The sequence below is a fragment of the Colossoma macropomum genome, unplaced genomic scaffold, assembly GCF_904425465.1.
Source record: "Colossoma macropomum unplaced genomic scaffold, Colossoma_macropomum, whole genome shotgun sequence".
Lineage (NCBI taxonomy): Eukaryota > Metazoa > Chordata > Actinopteri > Characiformes > Serrasalmidae > Colossoma > Colossoma macropomum.
Genome location: NW_023494788.1, coordinates 11,184,837 through 11,208,848, shown reverse-complemented (window position 1 = coordinate 11,208,848; position 24,012 = coordinate 11,184,837). Strand labels below are relative to the sequence as shown.

The following is a 24,012-nucleotide window of genomic DNA, read 5'->3' as shown; positions in this document are numbered from 1 at the left end:
TGTAAGAATGAAAACATATTAGAAGAAATGATTCTATACATTTTTTAAAAAATCATTTACTGAATAAAAGGAAACAAACCAGGCAATTTAAACCTAGTGACAATCGAGGAGGGCGCAGAGGAGAGAGGGATTTACTGGGAATGGAGTGCCAAGTGTGTGTGTGTGTTTGTATGTATGTGTGTGGTGGGGGGGGTACTTTGCTACATAAAATGAGAGTTACCTGAGCAAGGCAAGCAGACTGTTCACATGTGCGTTAATGACTACATATATTTTACAGCGTGTTATATTCATACATTTGTTCTGTGAGAAAAGTAGCTACTAATGTTGAGCGATATTTCTTAACATTCTCCATTCCTCCCTCAACTTCAACTGAGTAAGACACACAGCTACCTCTGGGACTGCTTTTTTTTTTTTGGACAGTTTGGACGACTGTCTCCAACTGTTTGTTTTTCCATGATCTGGTGTGGGTTTTTAATTTCATTTAACATAATTCATAGAACTGAATAACTGCCATAATTGCTATGGTTTCAGGTTACGTTAACAGCACACACTCTCTGGTGGATCTGTGGTCAGCACAATGCTCCGAGTGGTCATGTGTTACTGAAATGTCTGACCAGCTGGGGCAGCGCAATGAGCCGGAGAACAGTCTGTAGCATGTACAGTCACATACCACAGCTGAGTATTAAACGCTATTTTCTACAGTGTTTCAAATAAAATTCCATGACCTTCCTTTTAAGGCCACAGTTGACTTTTTTCTGTAATACAAGAACTTCTTAATTTCTTTGTAACAAAATAGTTCAATATTAGAATCAGTGATTATTTTTAAGGGGAATTCCACAGCTTTTCAAAATTGCTGCCTAATTAAATAGTTAAAATCAAATAATTCAGAGGTTTGAATCATGCCATTCTGAAAACTATAGGGTGGGAATTGTTCACAGTGGTGGTGATAGGAACCAGACATCTGAAGAAAGGGGAACTCCACCGATTTTTCAACATTTCTGCACATTTAAATGTTTGAGATGAATATACAGTCACTCAGAGTGGTTTCATGTGAAATGCTCCATTCTAGAGAAACTTGCCAAGTCAGAATTTTTCAGTAGTGGTGATAGGAACCAGACGTGTGAAGAGATTAATGCATCTGAAAACTCCTTCATAGAAAGTTATTACATAAAATGGTTAGATATATGCTACCAGGTGTCTGATACAATGTTTTATAGTTTTGTGATAAGGTTTAGGTTTAAAGTGTATTTTAATTAATTTATTTCAGTTCATTAATGGTAGAGAGATACATGCACGGCAAAATAGTCCCCAAAGAAAACTTAATTTTTCCGATTTATCACAGATTTATCACCAACATCAATGTTACATATAAAACTCAGAAGACACATGTAGGTTCACTGGTGGTTCTGGATAGTAAATTAAATGGCTATATTTGTGTTGTAGACATTGTGACCCCTGGTTCCTATCACCATCACTGTAAAGGAATTAGAGTCTGTAAGTTTCTCTATAGTGAACCATTTCTCATCAAACTACTCTGACTAACTCTGTTATATCCCAAGGACTGAAATATTCAGAAATTTTGAAAATTTGTGGAATTCCCCTTCAATGCCTTCAAAAGCTAAATGACAAAGTTATTGACATGGTTATGAATACACTGCCTGTGGCCTGAGACATTGTTTTACGATAGTTTTGAGAGACTGTTTCGGCCTAAAATGTATGTTTAAAAAGTCATTCATGCTGGACTGGTACATTCAGAGTGTTGTAAGGAAAATTAGTCCTCATAGAAATCTTACTTTTTCAGATTTACCATTATTTTACCACTATCAATATTACATATCGTTGCTGCCAGGACCTTGTTTCTCCAAAAATGGCAATTTTTTTCAGAAGGATAAAAAGTTCTCAACTTTGAATAAAAACTAATGGAAAAAGATATGGTTCCCTGTAATTTTAGACCATTTCTATTGATCCATTCTTCACATAACATAATATGTAAAGGGAAACTTTAAGCAAAAGCAATAACAAAATAATTAAATAACAGATACAATGCAAACTAAATAAAATGGCTATATTTGCGTTTTATACATGACCCCTGGTGCCAATCACCATCACTATAAAGAAGATAGAGTGAGTAATTTTCTGCACAATGCACCATTTCCCATAAAAATGGGCATAATTCCTCTATAATACAAATCAAATGTCTATGGTCTGCACTGTACTGTAATTGAAGCATACAAGATGGAGAAAAATACCTCATCCATCTTGTGGACAAACTCTAGTGGGCTGAATTAATACTTACTGATTTAGAGGAGAATTTCCGAACAGGAATAAACTGTTTTTACTGCAAGAAAACAGCTCAGCCAACCCTAGATGAACTCATCAGGAGCTGAGACGTCCAGTAAAAACGACATATCTGACCATCAGATGGCATCTGTTTATTATGCGTGAAGTAGGCCGACGTGTTCGGAGTCCTCTCCACCTCTTCCTGTTTAGCTTCTTCTCATGGCAGTGTGTATGTGAGTCCTGCCACCTAAAGGGGAAAACTGACTGTTCACTCCAAACAAGACAGCATTCCACATCATGCCAAATATTTTTAGAAGCAATATATTTTTATAAAATGATGTTACAATATCTCATTCATTTGCTTACAGACTTACAGCAAATGTAAATGTAAAGGTGAGATGTATTAGAAAGCCAAGCAAACAAAACAAAAAATAAACTGTTCTTTTACTGTACTGAATAATTGCACATGCTATATAAACATGAATTCTTGTAATGACTTATTTAATGGACATGTTCCAGTGCAGTGTGTAAGACGTGCAGATCCCACAGGATTCTGTTTAGCTGGATGGAGGCGAATGCAGAGACCATGGCCAAAATCCAGTCAACATGATTCAAATCCAAATCTTCTCATAAACAGATTTAGTGTGGGACAGGGCTGAGGCGCGGAGAGGAAACCGAGAGAAACATCCTGCTAAAGAACACAACACAGCAAATAAAACCAGTGCAACCCAGAAAGGGTGGGACGTCCTGATGGATAGCGTTTTAAAAGAGGAACTGGAATTTGCATGCCGATCTTCACCTGCGATAAACACCATAGCGTCCTAATGTGAAAGTCTGACCATGTGGGGGTTTATTACATAAAATAATTTAGCGGTTTTGAAGTAATTGGTGGACACATGCTGGTCTAGACAGGAAATGGGCCATTGGAGCATAACTGTTCGGAAACAGCGAAGATTAATGCTAAATAATAGCTTTGTGTTCAAAGAGTCATTATGGTAACTTTTCTAATTTGTGTTGGAAGACCTCAAGTTGAACTTTTCTACATAGTGTCCGTGGATTTTTACAGGCAAATCTCATGACAAAGCAGAGAAAAAAATGTAGACTGAAGGAAAAAACGTGTATGAAGAGTTCAGTGATACTTCAAAAGGAAAAGTAGACATTTTTAAATTGAGAGTGAATAAGTTAATGAAATCTGTATTAACGACAAAAAGCTTTCGTTTTCATGTTCATGTTGTAAAGTTTATTTCTGTAGTCCTTTATGGCAGTAAAAGACAGAACACTTAAAATTTTGCAGTCCCAACATGCTGAACAATCATTAAACAATGAAGACATAAAAAAAAAAAAAAGTTAATACAAACTAAAAAATAAAAGTGCATTTTCTTCTTTAAAGTGACCAATATTAAAAGAAAACCTGTGTACGACTAACATTTAAACCATTCATGCAGTCAACCACTTCCACAGACGAACGGTTTGCTAAAGCAACAGTCCAACTCTTTCACTGCGGTCACGTCAGAAAAAAATCCAGTGTTCAACGACAACCAACAACAGCAAACGTTCAGAACAGAAACGACCCACTGAAAGCAGAGATTAGGAGACGAAAGCACTGAGGCTGTACTTTACAAAAGCTGAGAAAAGAAACACACTGAGATTTCTGTTCAGAGAAGAGGTACATCATGTGAGATTTCAAACAAAAGTACAAGCTCGTACATACAACCAGATAAATAATACTGGAAACAAATAATACCCAGTTCAGAAAGATCAGCCACCACTTGAGAGTTTAACAGTGCAACATCATCTGTCAAGCTTTAGCTCAGCATTACCACCGAGAACCCTTCTGCCCAGTATAGGCTGAAGGACAGCACGCACACGCGTACTCCCGCACAACCACTCTACACATGTACAGGGCCATGCAGCGTCATAGCACACTGTGATTATACCTGGAGACATGCAGACAAGGAGCGAGCGGCATTACGCACACAAAGACACAGACATAAGGGTCACGCACACACATGCACACCCATACCCCATACTACAGTTGCCACCTATCCAGAATTGTCCTGGATTGTCTGGGATTTTGGTTGTCTGTCCAGGAAAAAAATGGATTCCATTCCTGGACACACAATATATCTTCACATATATTTTCACAAGTATTTTCATATGTTAGCATTTCTTATAAAGTTTGCTTCTTTTTAACCCATAGAACCATCTGTATACAAAGAATGGGTTTAATTAGTTCAATGTAGAGACAACTGTTTCATAAAGGTGCACTGTTCAATGACATGTTTAGACACTAGTGGGGCTGAACGATGAGGGGAAAATATGTAATTGCGACTGATACTGATAATACTGAAACAGACCCCACATATAATAACAGATTTCACAGATTTTTGTAATTTTTCAGTCATCACAGCCCCCATACTAAAAGATTTGGCCATAACAAAACACCACACTCTTTTTGATTATGTTTATGAACCAGAGTCATGACCAACCTGGGATCTCAGAGAATTTCTCACGAATAAACGTGACTTTCGATTAAAACAAACACAGCAAATGACATCGAAGCACAGATTGCTGTGGTATTTTTTGCAGCTCTGTGTGCATTTCACAAAGAAAAACAAGCAGTGGAATTTGGAAATGTCAATTTTACCCTTATGTTCAGCACAGCTGGTTATCAGTCTTTCACACGTGATGTCAACACTGCATTTCATATGAGAGAATCTGTGTTTCCCCCCACAATGCAGGATGTTAAGTGGTAAAAACTGAACGTTTAATACTTAGGACTTGAAATCTGGCCGGTTACAACTGATGGGGAGATAATATAGTTTAAGACCAGCCTGAAATAAGGACACGGTTTGCGATTCTGCCTTAAAATTGGCATTAGACTGCATTATGAGAACAGCTACCCGTCCACTGAATTTAGAAAAATATCAAATCACTGCTCGAGTGTCCAGGAATTTTACAGGGCTGAGGTGGCAACCATAACCCACACAACCTTCAGTCTCATACACAAAGGAATCCAGAACTGATCAAGTGGAAACAGCAGTTAGTCTCCCAGGGGTAAGTTAACACACACATGCTCAAGAACAGTCACACACACTTAGACGTACACACACACACTCACACATTCATTCAAGCATATGCTCACATGCACATGCAGACAACACACAATGCACACACACACACACACAACCTGACCTCCCACAGGGAGAAGAGAGCTAGCGTGCACTCTCACTCACACACACACACACACACACACACTCACACACACACAATACTCTACCATAAATGAAACAAGCCTTCAATGTTAACAAGAGAAGTTTTAGTCACAGGTTAAGTTAGGCTCATTCTCCACCATCAGTTTTCTGAATACAGATGACAAAAGAGAAGAAGAATGACGTCTCATTACAAAGCAGATCAATCCAAAAAGTTGTACTTCTCCAATATAAAAATACAAATTCACAAAATAACTATGGAGACAACATTATTTTGATACTGGGTGGACCTCCAGGCTTAAATCCCCTTTCTCCCCCCCCCACTTACGCTAATGGCACTTCAAGTTTTGAGGAATCGACTATCTCTCCAAGAGAATTACTAGAAGTCAACCATCTGCATCGTCTAGAAGACTTCCGCACAAATTGTACGGACCATACAGGACTGGCTGACACAACAGAGAGTCAACATGGAGCTCAAAAAAACCAGCCAGGCACTGCAGAGAAAACAACAGCTCCCAGCTTGTATGTGTTAGCGGACTAATCCTGCCTAGCTAAAGTATCTGACTTACTCTCTAACAGGGACAAAAAAAAGTTCCTATTAGGCACCTTTGTGATCGTTGCAGCGGTATTCAATGAGTAATGCAAAAACTTATTGAAGGGCCATCAAAATGTGTTATATAAATGGCACAAACCAAACGGCTGCCAGACATCCAGGCACGATAAACAATTTCTTAATAACATTAGTTAAACTATCTATGGCTGAAGGCAGGAACATAAATAAGAGCATGCAAAAGGGGGATGGGGGGTAAAAAATCAAAAACAAAACAAATAGTTTTGGTCTGCAGTGGCCAAATCAGTACAGAGGGGAGATGCTTAGGGAAAAATCTGTTAAATACAACTGCATAATATTTTAAGTTTCCAAACAAGTCATCAACATTTTTTTCTTTTTAAACAGCGTTTGTGTCATGACGATTATGATGATGTCATCTTTGGCGATTCCCATTTCCACAGGAGCCTTGTGGAGCTGCTCAGTACTGCTGTTGCTACACAAACAGGGATTACTTTAGAGCAATACTGTTATTCAGAGAGCTTGATACACCATGACTGGTTAGGGGGACAAAATCAAAGACCATTACCACAAACGTTTAACACCATCATTACCATCGCCATCACCACCACTGCGTTTTTGGCTTTAACAGTAAATGTTGCGAGGATGTCAGAGGACAGAGAATTCATGGAGTGTTTCTCAGCGTCTCTCTGTGTGATGGGTCAGTTAACAGAGTAGTCCAGCTTAAGCCACTCAATCCCAGTGTGGACTTGCAGCTACTGCGCTGCAGTGTGACTGCTTCAAATCTACAAATCTTAATTTTGTTCCTTACTTTTTTTTTATTCTTCCCTTTCGAAGTACAGCTCTCTCTCTCTCTCGCTCTTTTGTTTTTCTATGCCAGGCAACTCTGAGCTGGAGAAAGACAAACTGACAGGCTTCAGCTTCTGCCAGTTTTAAAAGGTTGACTGACAGCTGAGGCTCAGGGGGACCGGGCCTTGGAGGCCGGATCTCACCACTCGTTGGTCCGCTGCTTGGTGGTGTCGTAGGCCCTGATGACCTCGGATTGGGAGACCACTCCGTTCTCATCCTGAGAGAAGGCGTAGCCGTCTGCAGGAGGAACACAGAGAAGATGTGTCAGATAATGCAGTACAAATGCTGATAAACAATGGCAGAAATATGTATGAAACAATGAGGGCTAAGCTTTGGCAAGAAACAGCTAAGCAAATCACGATACCACTGCTACGAGTCCACTCTAACTCAAAGACAGGGTTCCTACTACTGGACTTTTATGACTGACAGTTTGTAACGATCCAAATGAAAGGATGATGAGCCTTGAACTCCTGAATAGCATTGTAACCATGTTTAATGACTGAGCTATTCAATATTTAAAACATGAGGGGTCAGCATGAAAGACATTTCGGCCTATTAAGGGACACAACTCAAAAAGAAATTTCTTCTTATCACGGGTATGGCGTCTTCACAAACATTGTAATTTTTGCCATATAATCATGAATAAGTCATAATACAGCAAATATAATGTTCAATGCAGAAAGCGCTACCTTTGAGGTAGCTTTTACTTGGTCAAATTGACACTGCAACGATAACGCTAATTTATCTGGTGCCTCTATGTGTGTTATGCGTTATGTGCCACATATTTGTGTTCCCACACTATGTTTTACACTATTTATACTATCAGAAACACAGACATTTTGAAGCTTGTAAAACATTCAAGATATTCAACATATTTACTTCGCATGTTTATAGTTTTACACAGTATTTACTTCAGTAAATATTTGACTTTAAAACCAAACTCAGAATATTATTGAAGGAGCATGCTAGCCTGCTAGCCTGTTAGCACTCTTTTGGGTCATTTACTTTATATGAACGCTGATGCCTGGGTCCATCTATAAATATGCTTGGTGGTCTATGCAAGCAGCACAACGATGCATTAATACAGAATTCAGTTATAGGTTTATCTTGTCGCTGTCGGTGCAAAACTTTGTATCTCCAAGATGTTAACTTCACAGGAGAAGGAAAAACATCCTTAATTTTAAACGGATGTTAATATAACTTATACGTTTTTTTTCAAGAAATTTCTATTAGTCCATTCATAATAAAACTTAAACACAATGCAAAGCATAGCTTGACTTTTTAACTCATGCAAAAAAAAAGTTAAAAACCACAAATATGGAGATACAAGGTTTTCACGAGACAGTCACGATTTGTTAAGTATTTTACAATGGCTTCAGCCAATTAGATTTAATGATTCCATGGTATGTATAATGACATTTAGTTTTTCTGAGATGTGAAAAGTTGGTACAGACAAAAAAAAACATCATACTGCCAACCCCTAGCACTTACTTAGTCTTAAGATGAATAACTAAATAAGCCTCTAGATTAAGTGGTTTAACAGGTCTGTATTGAGATTGTACCAATAGCAACATCCTTTCTGATGAATCAGTAGAGAGCAGTCTATTGCCCAGTGCTGCACCATTATGAAGCTCGTAGCAGTTAAGGCACACTAGCTTCTACTGCACTGCACACTGGGGTTGACATTCGACCCCTAACTCACCTTTATGTCTCAACTGACTCGGCCTCTACCTGCTGGCCTGGGGGCGCATGCAAGAGGCCGAGGAGAGCAGTGCAGTGTGGGAGCAACAATGGAACATGGAAATGATTAGATGTGACTCTGGCCATCAGGCAACAGAGCTGCACAGCAGAGCACACACACACACGCATGCAAATGGGGAAAGGGCAAAGCTGCGGGATACAGCACCATACGGTGGTAAGTTAAATTGCAGGTCAGTGACAAGTCTTTTGGAAATTAAAAAAAAAGGGAAAAAAGCAGCTGTAATGGATTTTAAGGTGTGGTTTCAGGGGAAAAGCGCACATGGCAAAATCAGACTATCACGGAGCGCCTCCCATCCCCACCTAAAAACAAATAACAAAACATTGTCATGAGCTGATGAAGAGAGCAAAATAAGACAAAAAACAAGCATACGCAAACATAAATAAAGTCACAAAAGCAAAATGGGACGCAAACACAACGCGCGTGCGCCTGCTCGAGCTGTACGGTCCCAGCTCTGCGGAGGGGGGCATGTGTTAGGAATTATAGATGCCTGGCATGTCAGTGTGCGTGAGACTAAATGTCGGTTGACAGCCATTACCAGCAGGTGTTTACATTGCCCCAGACACTAACATATGCCACTGCTTTGACTAAGAACAACCTGTCTCATGTGACTACCTCAGCCAAACAGCCCGGTATTCTACAAATGTCATATTGCCTCATTTGGCCATCAGCAGCATGATGTCACTGCTTTCATTTCTGTTGCATTGTTGTGAGATGCTTTCTTTCCAACCCAAAGAGAGTCTTCAGGTTTGCCTTTCATCGAGTTTCTGTATATGGGCGTCGATATGTGCTTGAGTGTACGTGTGCACCTGCATTTTTATAGTGCAGATGGGAATGGTGGGATGTGTGTCCAGAAGAAAGTCCTCGCGCGAGTGTGTGTATTGTGAGCGTGTGTATTGTGAGCGTGTGTATTGTGAGCGTGTGTATTGTGAGCGTGTGTGCGTGTCGGTAGCAGAGCAGAGGTGAGTCGCTGACGTACGGAGTAGATTCTGCTGCATGGAGTCGGAGCGGTACAGGCTGACAGTGCTCTTCTTGAACACGTTCTTCAGCAGCTGGGCCCTCTCTGTCAAGCTGCACACATACGCACACACATACAATAAAAAGAAGGAGAGAAAGAGAGAGGAAAGTGAGATGCAGACGTTACTCATAGAGCTCTGTCTCTCTCCCAGGAAGAGCAAGTTGATCAGACGAAATTTCTGTTTGATGGCTCTCTCCTGTAAAACCCTGGGCAGATGCAGGAGGACACAGGCAGGATCATATGCACCTGAACGATGAAGCAAATGGAGCACTGGCACACCCAATTTTAATCACATCAACATCTGCTAAAATAAAACTGTTACTTGAGAAGGATGTGCGCTAACTAACTCTTCCTTATGCTATGCGCCTCAGCCCAACTGCTGCAACTTTGCTCCCCCAACTTTCAGACAAAATCAGGCACTTCCGAATAGCACTAGATGCGAGCTCTACAGCTCAGAGCCTTTGACAGAGCTTGGGTTCTGGTGCAGACTTGCCTGCTGACCTGGGTGATGAGCCAGCATGATTAATCTCAGAGTGCTTGGACCCCTGCTTATCTTTACCTTCTTGACTCATTAACACATCTCTCCTGGCCCTACTTACAGTGTTCAGAAAGAGAGGAGGCAGAGAAAGAGCTTGTCTAAAGATTGCTGGCACCTATTTCATGCAAATGTCTCCACAGTCACTACTGTTCAACTCATCTGGGGAGCTCATCTTACTCTGAGCTGAGAAGGTGGATCAGAAAATATGTACTTCTCACCTTTTTCCCTGAACCACAGCTCCTGGATCCTTAGACATAGCCTCCAGTTCCTGGACCTCATCCACCAGAGTCTTAAAGCATGCCTTCTTTATACTGAGACACCAAATACCCAGAGAAACAGAAAAACAGTCGGAAAAAGTGTCAGAAGAATAATAATTTTGTCATTATATTGTATATGAACTGTATATGAACTGTTAACACTAACCACACATGATAATTACAGATGCGCTGATTTCAGCCTCCAAAGTCCATTTTTATTTTATCCATTTTTTACATTAAATAAAGCAGCATCAACAACTAAGTACCAAAATACAACACTTTACAAATTATTTGAATAGTAAGGGTTCCCTTTGTGCTCATGCACCTGTTACTGCTGATGCTACAGCAAGCTGTTTGAGTCAATGCCCTACAACACTGATTTGTTAATCAGTCCTTTGTCATGTGAGCTTTCCTCTTTTTGAAGGAACCAGGTTTTCAATAATAGTTTTTTTTGCCCATTTCTGTAAGTTTTTTTTAATCAACTTTCACTCAAAAGCATAATTTAAAATATATACCTTATGCACTGGGGCAAGAGAAAGAAAAAAAGTTAAAAGGGCAAACAAAATTAAACAAAAGTTTCCTTTTCCATTTTTTATTTTTTCCACTCTCCAGTTTTTAAGGAATTTGATTTTTCATTTTGGTTCATTACTAGATATGACACAAATAGATGCAAAATAAGACGTAAAAACGCGTCTTTTGTACTTATATCTAAAAACAATATTGCAGATTCAGAATCACCTCAGCGTCTTTATACAAGCATAGTCATTAGAATACAAAAGTGAAAAACTGCCACTAGATTGTTCTGACACATTTAACACATTGAACAGGCCAAGCCCAGAGAAGAGCCGATAAAAAAAACTCACACTTTGTAGGCCACATCAAACACCAGAGAGGTGACAGGAATGAAGAACAGCCCCATCCAGAACACTCCAGAACTGAACATCATATCCGCCTAAAGCACAAGCAAACAGATATATGTCAAAGGGTAATGTGAGATAAAACAATGAATGTACATGATTAATGCTGTTTTTTGATTGAAGGAAAATGCTTGTATGTGTGTATGTGGCTGTGTGTGAGTTAGAGTGGTCCAATGATACGGAAGTACAGGAAGGAAGGGCTATGAAAAGGGCCCAGACACGCCAGGTCTACAAGGAATTAGCGCCAACTAAGGCTGATTATTGCCTTCTGTCAGCTCCCCATCGCCTCTTGTCTCCTGTGAAAATCTGCACTTGAATATCTGCATGATGAAAATGAGTGCATATCCCATGCTTTATTTTATGTTAGCACCTTATCAGAGCACCTTCAGTGCTTGTGTGTGTCTGTGTTTATTCATAAAAATATTAAATATTCATACTTAGGGTATTCAATATTCAAATACAGCTTGTTTAAAAAATGTGGACATTTGAATAGCAAAAATGGTTAAAATGCCTAGTGATGCTTAGTGAGGATCAGGTTATTCTCCGAGTGCCATTCACTTGCACTGTTCTTTCATTTCTATCCTTGTGCAGATTCACAGCTCTCCACCAGCATTTTAACACCCTCGATCAGCCAAAATAGAGCTGACACACCATGCAAACTACAGGCGACGGTCGGCCACCAACGTCCAACATAGGCCATCCGACGCAGTGCTAACTATTAGCCACTGAGCAAGTCTCCCATACACCTCAGGCCCACTAATCCCACCTGCTCCCACATACCTGCCCACTCAACTGATCTCTCTGTGTGCTTATATGTGTCTAACTAAAGTATATGTGTGTAAGAAGTGGGGAAATGCACTCCAGCCAGAGAGACCAAAGGACAAACAGTAGCATGAAGGCTTGTTTGTGTATTAGGTAAATGTTTGCGCCACACTTCTCCAACTCAAAGCTTGGGCTGGGAATTAGTGAGGAGAGGAATCACTCATTCATTCTACTTTTTCAGTCTTCTTATAACATTTCCTGGCTGTAGGTTTTGCCAAGGGTGTATTTTTACAGGCAAAGTCAAAAGGAAACTTCTTTTTTCTCTTTAAATCAGAGTGCATGGCATGGTGCTTGGTGTAAAAGCAAACTTAAATCCATTCGTCTGTATTGGGTTCATTAGTCAAAGCCTGGTAGACTTGAAGGGGAAAAGTCCAAACTGGAACAGGAGTAACTTATCTTTTGAAAAATTCTTTAACTAAAACAAATTATCACTGCGCTTTCAAATGAAGGCCAAGAAAAGGCCACCATCAGCCCGAGAGCCAAAATACACCCATGAATTAAATAAACACGGACTGTGAAGGCATTTATCTGTTTGGATTGGGCGAGAGAAGGAGCAACAAAGCATTTCATTAATGAAGTAATGATATTCAAAATCCTCAAACCTCACACATTCATCTAACAGAGAATTAAAACAACATTCTAAGGTGAACATTTCTTTTCTGTAGTAAAATATCCTAGATCACAAATCCTGCTGACAGCGGCAAGGAGGCTGCTGTTTTAAGGCTGCTGAGAGATGATGAACTTCTGCAATTATTTCATGAACCTGGAAATTATTTAGAAGAGTCACAGAGAGAAGACAGACAGAAAAGGCGTCAATATTGTGGAAGAGAAAGACGCAGCAATAGTTTTGTGGTTCTGGAGAGCCTAAGTCAGGAGACACAGATTTGCTGTTTCGGCTATAGGGTGGGCCGACGCACAGGGCCTGTTTGGTTTGGCCCTGTTGCACTGAAACTATCTGTCATTAAATGTCAAAGAGCACCGGGCCGCCCCCTCGCATTGCAATTTACACTACATGCCTGTGCCACTTGTCCAAACTCAGCGGCCCCAGACAATGTCCTTCCTGTAACCCAAACCAGGCGAGGGTCTAAAGCGCCGTCCTGAGGAACGCCTGCACACACTAATCAGTGTCAAAACGATCAAAGAACTCAGGTGTTCCCAAATTAGCTAAGCTGTTCGCCATTACAGCCCAATAGACTTTGATGTCTGACAGAACATATGGGCGAAAAGAAAATCTCAAATGACTGGAAATCAAAATGGCCTTTCCCCCTCCTAACGTTTCCACTGATCCCGACTCAACAACCGGGTCTGTGTTGCTAAGCGACACCTGAGAAAATTGTGCCTCAAAGTGTGTTGCTAAGCGACATTTGAGATAATTGCACCAGACATTTTCATGTCATGTGGAAATTGAGCAGCCCCTCAGGAAATATTGTTTTCTCACTAATAATGACACTTTAATCATTTCCATTTTGGTCTAATGTATCAGGAAATCAAATGTACTTTACTGACTCACAGCTATTTGAAACATAAACAAAACCAATACTGTGCATATTAGATCAAAGTCAGCAATCATAAAAATGACTCTAAAACAATAAACCTTTAAAATATTTTCTCGGAATGTTTTAAGAGCGAAACACTCCTACAAAGCAAACAATAAAGGTGGAAAATTTACAAATTACTGGGGCAATAAATTTCTAGGTGAAGTTGGAAATTTTTCACAAGCTAACCACATTTTCCCTTTGCCTTTGTTTTCAGAGATATAAACGTATTGCTTAACGGGGATTTAATGGTGTGTTTATCTATGGAGAAATGTGGGTACACAGACAGTAAATCAGTGCCTCAGAGAGTTTAGCGGTCTGTAGGCCTGTAGGCCGTGGTGAGACCGCAGTGAGCCAGCTGTAGGGGTGTTTTTTAGGGTAAACTAATAAACTGCTCAGGCTAGCTCTCGGCAGCCAGACTGCACGGAGAGTTTTGACAGAGCATCAGCTTACTCTGTATCTACTGGACACACACATCAACAAATACACACTTATAAAGACATATGTGCCAATCTCTGTCACTCAGACAGATATACAGTGATGTGCAAAAGTCAGACAGCACCCTTCATGTATTTGATTTTAGTCAAAATGGCTAATAAATATGAGTTATTCATTTTTTTATGTCATGAAAAAAGCAGAAAATATTTATTACGCAGAAACCTAAACAACTACATATAAAATCAGTTTCTTCAGTTTTAGCTTGTCCACTCATTGCAATACTACCACCACAGAAGGCTGCAATATACAAATAAGCCTCTAAATTAATCACTGTTTATCATGTGCTGTGAGCACCCTGACCAATCACAGATAATCCAGCTTCTGTGAGAGTTTTATTTGCATCAAAGCATTCACATTTATCAATCTAGCAAACGACTTCTAACAATTTTGGTCAAAAAGAATGCAGGCAGGTTTGTAAGTATGTCCCATCAAAGGTTCATCACTGTATTTTGATGTATATCAAAGGCACACTGCGGTAACAATATCTGGCAATATAATCTCAATATGGTATTTTGCCCATATTGTGCAGACCTAATTAAGATTGATAGAAGTTGTGGCAATGTGTCATCAAGCAAACACAGATAAAAGTGGCTCTAGTGTGAAACTTCAGCTGTAGGTGAGTAAAGTGTTGCGCTGTTCTGCTGTGCACTGCATGCCAAAGCTAACAGTGCTTAACCCAAGTGCTTCAGCCCTACACTAAAGCCCTCTCTCTCTCTTCACACAGTCCACTGAAGTCAGACTATATTACCGGACATTGCACTCATCCTGGCAGGACAAATTCAACCTGGGCAAAAGCTTTTGCTAAACATTCTAGAAAAATGATCTCATAACGTTGTTGTACTGGGTAAATATAATAAAACCACAATCATTATTACTGAACAGAACTCTGAACAGTTTTTGCTGATGAATTATGTACTGTTTCACTTGAACTGACTAACAATCTCAGCAGATCAAAACGCTCTTGTTTTGTCACTGTTTGAATGTTTGTCAAGCTGTCCAGTGGGTGACTTTTCTGCAGTGTGATGGACAGAGGTGGATTTGTTATGCCTGACTCCTCAAATTAGTAGTGCCGTGGAACAGCGGATTTTGGCTACTCATGCCTGGCAGTGATAATGTAGGACCAGGAATGTTAATGCCAGCCATTGTGATAGTAAAAATGAAGCAGAACAAGCCAGGCCTGGCCATTCCCCAATCGCCGGGCTTGAGACTCAACACTGATGACTGACACACACTCATGCACACATACATACGCCCTATGCCCTACGCTTAAAGGTTCCTAAGATTAAGGTTAGGGTGAGTTCAGGAATAGGCCCAGAAGATTCAGTGCATACTTATGTACAGTATACAACACTTACGGACCAAATTATTAAATATAATGTAGTTACATTTATAATACATAATGACCACATTATTATTACATATACAGTATTGCTGCGATCACTTTATGGTTTATTTAATTTTAACGATTATTAAGTATACGTTTTTCGTTTTTCATGAGACATTTTTGAGATTAGATATGAGATAATCCACTTGCATAAGAAAGAAGACAGTCAAAGGAAAATAAGTAAAAAAAAATGTTTTAAATAAATAGAAAAAATGGGACTCAACTACAACTATAATGTATATATAAAAGAGGAGTTGATGGAGAATTAGCAGAACGTGTCTCACTTAATGCCTGCTATCCATCTTTGTCTGTGTAAATATGTGTATGCTTATGTGTGTGTGTGTGTGTGTGTGAGTGAGTGAGAGAGTGAGAGAGAGAGAGAGAGAGAGAGAGAGAGAGAGAGAGAGAGAGAGAGAGAGAGACAGAGAGAGAGAGAGACAGAGAGAGAGAGAGACAGAGAGAAAGAGAGACAGAGAGAAAGAGATGGTGAAAGCAAGAACAGAAGAAGCTAATTCCAAACAGAGCCTGCAAATTCACCAATTCCCTGATGCTGTCATTGCAAGTCAGGAGAAAGAGAGGCCTCTGACCCCTCATAGCTTCCACTATGGAAAACAAACACTCGTTTCTCCCATCTCTCCGTCCCTCTGCACGCAGCATGTAGCCTCCACACGCAGACGGGCAAAGCGCTGCAGAAGAAACTGTGCGAAAACACGAATAACTCAACTAAACTAGCTGTGACACACACACACAGCTTACAGTGGAGTTATTCACTGTGCTGGAGAAGAAGCGCGGGACAACAGCACAGAGTCAGCACTTCTAAAACTTCCTCTCCCATTCACACACATGTGCGTGTGGCAGAAGCAGAAATGATGGCCCGCTCTTACATAAACACACAGAAAGCACTGCTGAGAATTTTATCTATGATTTACCATTAAGTAAACACACACAAAGTGCTGTACAGTTTAGCAGTACATACAGACTCTCTCTCTTTATCTCAGTATCCTTGTGCTAAGATGCTTTGGGGAAACCTATTCATTGGCACTAGGAGTTTATCCATTCAAAAGCCAGTACAAATAAACAAAATATTGTCATTTTAGTGTTACTGTGTTAGCTTAATTAGCTTAGCTAGTGCATAAGCTTGTGTTAGCTTAATTTACAAAGCGCTTCTCAAGGAAGATCAGTATTTACAGTTACCATCTCATATCTGCTTCAGCCAACCAATCCTTCTAACATAGACAAAAAACACTTCTTCTACTGTATTTATGTTTATTGGTATTTATTGTATTATGTAGTATTTTTTTACCAGCACAAAAAGCATGCTTACTGCTGAGATAAATCATTTTAAACAAGATAAGCTGAACTGAAATATTATAAACTAGACAGCAAAAGCTGTTTTTGGGATCCTTCATTCAATGTTTCAAGTTTTTTCAGACAATTAAGAAGTTATTAGATTATAAATAATATACTGCAAGTACTTACTTAGAGTAATTTTTTGTCAAGTTACCCATCATAAAATTTGATTACCACTTTTGATACGAGACATTCTACACATTCATTTTATTACAACTTAATTCTTAATGTTATACAGCTTTACCAGTTATTTTACAATCTTCTATGACTCCATTCATCATTCTTGACACATTCAACTAGGGGTTGGCAATATGATGATATTTTATCATTATCGTGATAAATTATGTATTTGTACATTTTTCTGAGCATATTGTGGATATCGTCAATGCTTAAATAACACTGACTGACTAACGTTTCATTACAAAGTGAGCATAATTGGGCCTGTTTAATTAAATGTAGTACAGTGTAGTTTGTAAAACAAAAATAATTCTAATTGAAGATTTATTATTTGTTATTATTACTATGGTATTTTTATATTTGGCACTACAGATTCTATTTTGTGTGTTCCAACTTTTTAATTCTTAGAAAAACGAAATATTATGAAGCGTACTGTGTGAAAATGTCTCTATTATCAAGTATTGAATCAAGTATCATGATATAATATTTTTTTCATATCGCTCACCTCCGTATTCAATATTTCTTAATTTTGTTTTACAGCTTTCTAGCATCTTACTAATTTTTGAAACTTGTGAAACTTCACAGGAGTATCATATTAGAATCACTTTAAAAATGTATCTGTAACCTGGTGATTTTATATTATTGAAAATAGTAGTTTTGAACAAACTTTTGAAGAGCAGTGTACATATACAGTCTACTGAAAGAGGCTATGAGACTATACACCACAGCTTAATTCGCCCACAGTTTACAGCAGCATGCACTTGAGTAACAGTAATTCTGTCTGAACACATCTGATAATGTGGGTTGACAGCTTTAGCATGAAAAAACAAATCTTTTTAGCAGCAGATCTCACAACAAAACCCTATATAACATACTTTATCATCTGCGTCTGCATCTTAATCCATTCCGTCACACCACGACCATTCCTTTTTTCTTTTCATCTTTCTCCGCCGTTTCTTTTCTCTCTCTCTTTCTCTTTCCTCACCATAGCCGTGTCTGATCAGCAGCTTTCTTCTTTTCATGGCTATCAAATGCGAGAAGTTGGGAAAGTGATGAAGAGGAGCCGATGCGTGTCTCTTTGGAGGTGAACTCAGCTGACAACAAGCAGCTGAGCAGATGTGTGACATTCAGTAAGTGTGTGTGTGTAAGAGAAAGAACACAGAAGGTGTTATGATGCTAGTGCTGTTGATAGCAGGTTCACTTAAGCAGGCAGAAATCCAGGGTTGACTGTGTGATGAATTAGTGCTCATTAGTTCTTGAGTCTGAATACAGTACAGCACATTACCTCACTTAAGCTGTTCTCAAGCTTGATTAGTTTTACATGGGTAAACACTGTAAACGAATGCTTAAAGGTCACAGCATAAAGTAATTATTTCTTCTTCACAGCTTATTGAAACAAATGGAGAAATTCTACTGAAGGTCCAGATTTATCCAGCACCTTTGTTTGTAAGTAGAAGAGAAGTTTTATTATGATTTATGCAACTGTTACTTCCAATGACACAACCTGATTTATAAGGTTTATAAGCTTTCTACACCCCATGTGTCAAACACAAGGCCCACGGCCCAAATCAGGCTAGTGGCACAATCCTATTCGGGCTGCAAAATTATTTTTTATTAAAATTAGCCCATTTCACCATGAGCTACACTACAGTTCCCAGCATGCACTACAACATAATCTGTGCTCACACCCCTCCCCAGCAATGATCTAAGGGACAGCACCACAAAAAATAAATAAATAAATAAATAAATAAATAAACAAACAAAAAAAAAGATGCAAGGTGTCCAGTTCAAGCAAACAGGCAGCTTCAAAAAACCTATTGGGTAAATTTAAAGAGATTTAACAGCTATCTCCAGCTAATGTAGCCTACTGTATTATGTAAAACAATTTGTTTTTATTTAAAATTAAAAATTGTTCAAGTATTCTGTGCCTTTTCTGCAGTTGTGGTTTTGGCACATTTTCAATGACAAAACAATAATGCGTGGCACACCATATTAACAAGTGGGAACAAGATAATTAAGGGTATATCACCAGCAGGGCTCTGTAGATGGCAAAATGTTAAGTGAAAATAAAATACAAACAAAACTGGCCCACTGATTTGTTAAGATTTTTTAATATAGCCCTTTTAATGGTGGAGTTTGACACCCCTGTTCTACACATGCTATCTTCACAAATTACAGCACTTTTGCCCATGCTAAGTAACAAGTAACTCCTACTTTCCTACTTTAGCATCTTTTGAAAACAGAAAATAGCTACATCAGATACTTTCTATGAAACAGTCTTAGATGTGCAGCCTGTCACATTCAGAAGAAGAGCTGCATAAAGAGCTGAATAATGCTGCATCTGTCATTGCCCCTAAGCAAGCTTTATGGTCAGCAGCTGTGACAGAGGAACAACTAAACAAACTTGCATTAGACAGAAATGTACATAAAACCATTCTGGAAACAATATGGGCTGAGAAATGCTTTACGTGGTGGCTAGAACAAAATTAAATTCAGGTAAAATGGGTACACATTCAAAAAAATTGAGATGAACCTGATTCTGCTATATATATATATATATATATAAAGGCTATGTTGGCAGCAGGAGTTGCCATATTTAAGCACTTTTGATACAATGTTCTGGGCTTCTTCGCTTTACTTTTTTCTTTCTGTTGCAGAGCTGTTGGGTACCAGCAATAGAACACTCAAGGTTATGTGTAATCATGGATAACATCACGATGATCCACAGACTCATGCTTACAAACAAATTCACCATAGCACACTCTCTTTCTTGTGTTCTACTGCTTACTTGAACTTGATGAAAAGTTACTGTTGTGTGTACAGTCCTGTGTTGTGGAAAGGAAAAACATCCTGTTGCCATGTTCTTGCCACTTGTTGACAACAAAACACAGAAAAGTGCAGAATCAATTGTGTGAATGTAAAATGAATGCATATGTAATTCATTGCGTAACTTACTATGTAAATATTTAAATATAATGAATAAGATAGCAATTACGTAACTAAATTTGAACAGTACAGCAAAATTAAAGTATTATATCTTAACTTTTAAGGAAAAAGTGATTAGTGATGAGCTCCAAGATTTTACCACAGTATGACTCTGCAATGTCAGTAGTTTTACAGAAGTAGCCTTACAGCCTTCTTTAATTTGCTAAGCTTGGCATTTTGTTAGTAACAACAGTCCTGTTCAGATACACCTTGTGGTAATGCAAGAACAAACCCTGCTAACAGATAATAAACATGACAACAGACGAGTAATTACCCTGGCTACTGAGTGATATGTACATAACAGGCTATGACTTCTCAGTCTGGGATATCTGTGGGAATTTGGGGAAATTACACAGATGCTTTATCCATACGAACCAGCTAGTCAAATACCACAAATTACATTACAGGACCTCCTCTAGTAAAACAAATCCAGCTCAAATAGTGCACAGCCCAACATAAAACATTAATGAATTCTTTTTAACACTTGACGGCCTTTCTGTGCAAAAAAGATCAAACCAATCTAATTTCCTGCAATACTCAAGAATGATTCAATAAACTAAATGGTCTGTAAATGTTAAAGCTACCCGATCCCCTTTATTCAGGTCTTTTTGTCAGGTGTGTGCTCTCAAATGCTACACTTTTCTGTGGCCTCATGTGCTACTATTACCATGGTAATAGCTGGGATTAAGTTACAGGGCTCCTAGGGGCATCATCTATTCTAAAGCTGTATGTACAGGCCGAGAGAGAGAGGGAAAAGGATGCACATGGCTTGGCTTAAAGAAAAGACAAAAACAGACAGACACGGTACATAAAAGGTGGAGAAAGTGAGAAAGATTGAGAGAAAGAGTGAGAGAGAGGAAATGGAGGAAAGCAAGACGTGGTGCTTTTGCAATGCCTGTTCCTGTTGTTTTAAGGGTGAGTGAAAGAATTAATTAGAGGATTAATCATTGAAGCTGAAGCTATTTTCACTGGTTCCATTTCAAAGTGAGTGGCCTTTGAGCAATCGTGACGATGTGCACTGTCTGACCTATCAACCTTTTATTCAATTCAACAACAGCATGAAGGATTATAGGGTGAAACTCCATGTTTGAGGTATGTACTAGCATTCCACCAAGTTGGTAGCATGCCAGCATTTCTAAATGCACTTCATCGTGGGCTCCTGAGCCCTGCTGGAATGTGGAGATGCAGCAGATAGCTCTCAAACTGTTCTTGTTCACACAGGTGACGCTAATAGGGCTTCAGGGAGCCCATTAGGTAACAGTGAGGTGAGACTGGGGTGTAGATCCAGCATAGCCCGGGGCTTTACAGAGGTGTGCAGTTACTAAACCGCCTATTAGTCCTGATAAGCAGAAGCCTCCCAACACTCTGATTAGTGCAAAGACAGTGTCAGGCCTGAGGTTACAGAGAGGGTGGTCTTTGTGTGTATGTGTGGTGAGCTGGGGGATGGCACCAGAGAAGAGACAGTGAGTGGGTGTATGTATGTGTGTCTTACCTCTCCCGACATATCCGGAGCCAGAGGGATGAGAGGCCATAGAGAGGAGTAGATGCCAAAGAACACTACCCAAAGTCCAATGCTGCCCCAGATAGCTATATGACTGAACTATATGTGGAAAGAAAGATAACACAAAGAATAAAAGTTCACTATCTCAGAAGTCCTGCTTCAAAGACACACCATTCATAGACACACCATTCATAAATACATATGTTAATTTCCACTGCACATATTAAAGGGGGAGTGGTGGTTATAGGAACCAGACATCTTAAAGAGCTTAATGTCTCTGAAAGCTACCTCACAAAAAGCTATTACATGGTTACAAGGAAATATTATGGAAATTACATGGAAATGGTTATGATTGCTACCTAATGACTGTAACATTGCTTTACAGTAGTTGAGATAAGGTTGGGGTCTAAAACATTTTTTTAAAATATACATTCATGATGGAGAAGTACATGCAGGCTGTTGTGAGGCAAAATAGTCCCCAAAGAAACAGAGAAAAACTTTTTTTTTTAGATTTACCACTATTTCACCATTATTAACATTACAAATAAAAACTAAGAAGACACATGTAGGTTCATTGGTGGTTTTGGATAGTAAATAAAATGGCTACATTTGTGTGACCCCTGGTTCCTATCACCACCACTGTGAAGAGAGAGAGTATTTTACATCTCCAATATTCAGAAAGGTTGAAAAATAAAACTGCCCTGTAAAGTGATTCCGTTTTTTGCGTAATTTGAAAAGTCCACTTGCCCTTTGCCTTCTGTTAAAATGTCATGATCAACAGACTAATAGAAATGACACAAAATTACTTGGAAAAACTTTGTTACATTAACTTCCATTACAAGTTAAGAATGTTTTTACTTCTCCTTTAAAGTTAGCATTTTGAAGACATAAGGTTTTGTTCAGATAGCAACGATATATTGATAAGTGAGGTTGTGTTAACCTTAGATTTGATATATTTAGGCAGGGTTACTATGGAGGAAAACAAAGATCAATTCCTAAATGGTCATTTGAAAACTGCTCTAAACAGATCAAATATGGAGCTGCATATGGTAGGATAAAACATTCTATTGAAAGAGAACACAACAACTGTCACTTTCAATTTCATTAAGTTACGATGTGCTAATCAGTCTGAACCCGGTCATATAATTCAATGTGTAGAAGGGCTGTGCTGTGTGAACTCATTCTGAACACTGTTTGAATGCATAACAAGTAATTTGTGACCAGTTACTATCGGTACTGAAATAACATTTTGACAGATGATCTAAAAATGTGAAAAATGTGTCGTTTTTACATACACTACTGTTCAAAAGTGTGGAATCAAGTTTAGAATGGTAAATGTGTGAATGATAAACAGAGCTAAAGATGCTTCCATAACGACTGAGAATGTTGTACAATACTGACAATGAAGTTATAATAAAATGAACATCCAGAGAGCCGCATATCTGCAAAGTGGTGACCAATGGTGAAATAGTTTGGGTTCCCCAAAAAGCTTGAAATATTGAATAAAACTTACAATACATTTTGGTGTCTAGTTTATTTCAATCGATACTGTATAAGTAATTATTGAATAAAATAACAATTATTAATATGACACAACAGCACTGTATGCACTACTATGACATCGGTACTAACAGCGACCTTAACAGAGAGAGAGAGGAGGGTGGGGAGGTGTCTGCACTAGGACAAAGAAGAGTGCGGAAATGGGGAATAAGAGCAACATAGAGAAGAGACGACTAGAGCACAGAGAGATCCTTACCATGGTCCACGAGGAAGTCTCCAACCCTGCCTTCAGACACACAGTGATCACCACAAACTGAAAGACACAAACACAACACTCTAAGATCATTTGATTTCAACATTGTCGTTGCAGACTGTTTACTGCAAACCTAAAACCTGTTGAAAACAGTTAATAATGGTGGGTGATAGTGCAAGAATATATTACACTTACAGATGCTATTTTTTCTTTTATGATACTGATACTGATATAGAAACTTTGAGTATTAGCCGATTCCAATTGGATATTTCTTCTTTAAAAACTGCTAAGCTTTAGAATGAGCTATTTTTAATTTATGCATTCGAGATGAACATATTCATAAGGCTATAATTCTCAAACACTCGACTACCCCACAGAAATAAATGACTGGATTCTTTTTCCCCCCTTCGATATTCAATATGGCACTTTCTGCTGATGTTGACCCGATACCAGCACCTATAAATACTGATATGTCATCTCTAATCACAATATGTGACATTTTTTTTTCTACATGAAATGAATCATGATATTTAGTTTTTCTGTGGTTAGCCAACAAGTTTGGACAAATTGAATCAGCAAAACAGCCTAAAAAATGCTATAAAACAGTTT

At 38.8% G+C, this 24,012-nt stretch overlaps 1 protein-coding gene across 8 annotated transcripts in view; it reads right to left on the bottom strand.

Moving 5' to 3' along the window:
• Positions 1-6,231: 6,231 nt before the first annotated feature.
• Positions 6,232-24,012, bottom strand: part of atp8a1 (ATPase phospholipid transporting 8A1) — a 162,602-nt gene continuing 144,821 nt past the window's right edge. For 7 of the 8 annotated variants that reach the window (XM_036568426.1, XM_036568432.1, XM_036568429.1 and 4 more), the window contains 6 exons: positions 23,407-23,463; positions 21,642-21,749; positions 11,345-11,433; positions 10,443-10,535; positions 9,648-9,739; positions 6,232-7,146 (listed from right to left, as the gene is read on the bottom strand). In XM_036568426.1, coding sequence (XP_036424319.1) covers positions 7,049-7,146; positions 9,648-9,739; positions 10,443-10,535; positions 11,345-11,433; positions 21,642-21,749; positions 23,407-23,463 — 537 coding nt within the window. In that variant the 3' untranslated portion in view covers positions 6,232-7,048. The remainder of the gene's footprint in view (positions 7,147-9,647; positions 9,740-10,442; positions 10,536-11,344; positions 11,434-21,641; positions 21,750-23,406; positions 23,464-24,012) is intronic. The other variant, XM_036568434.1, reaches the window with a different exon arrangement.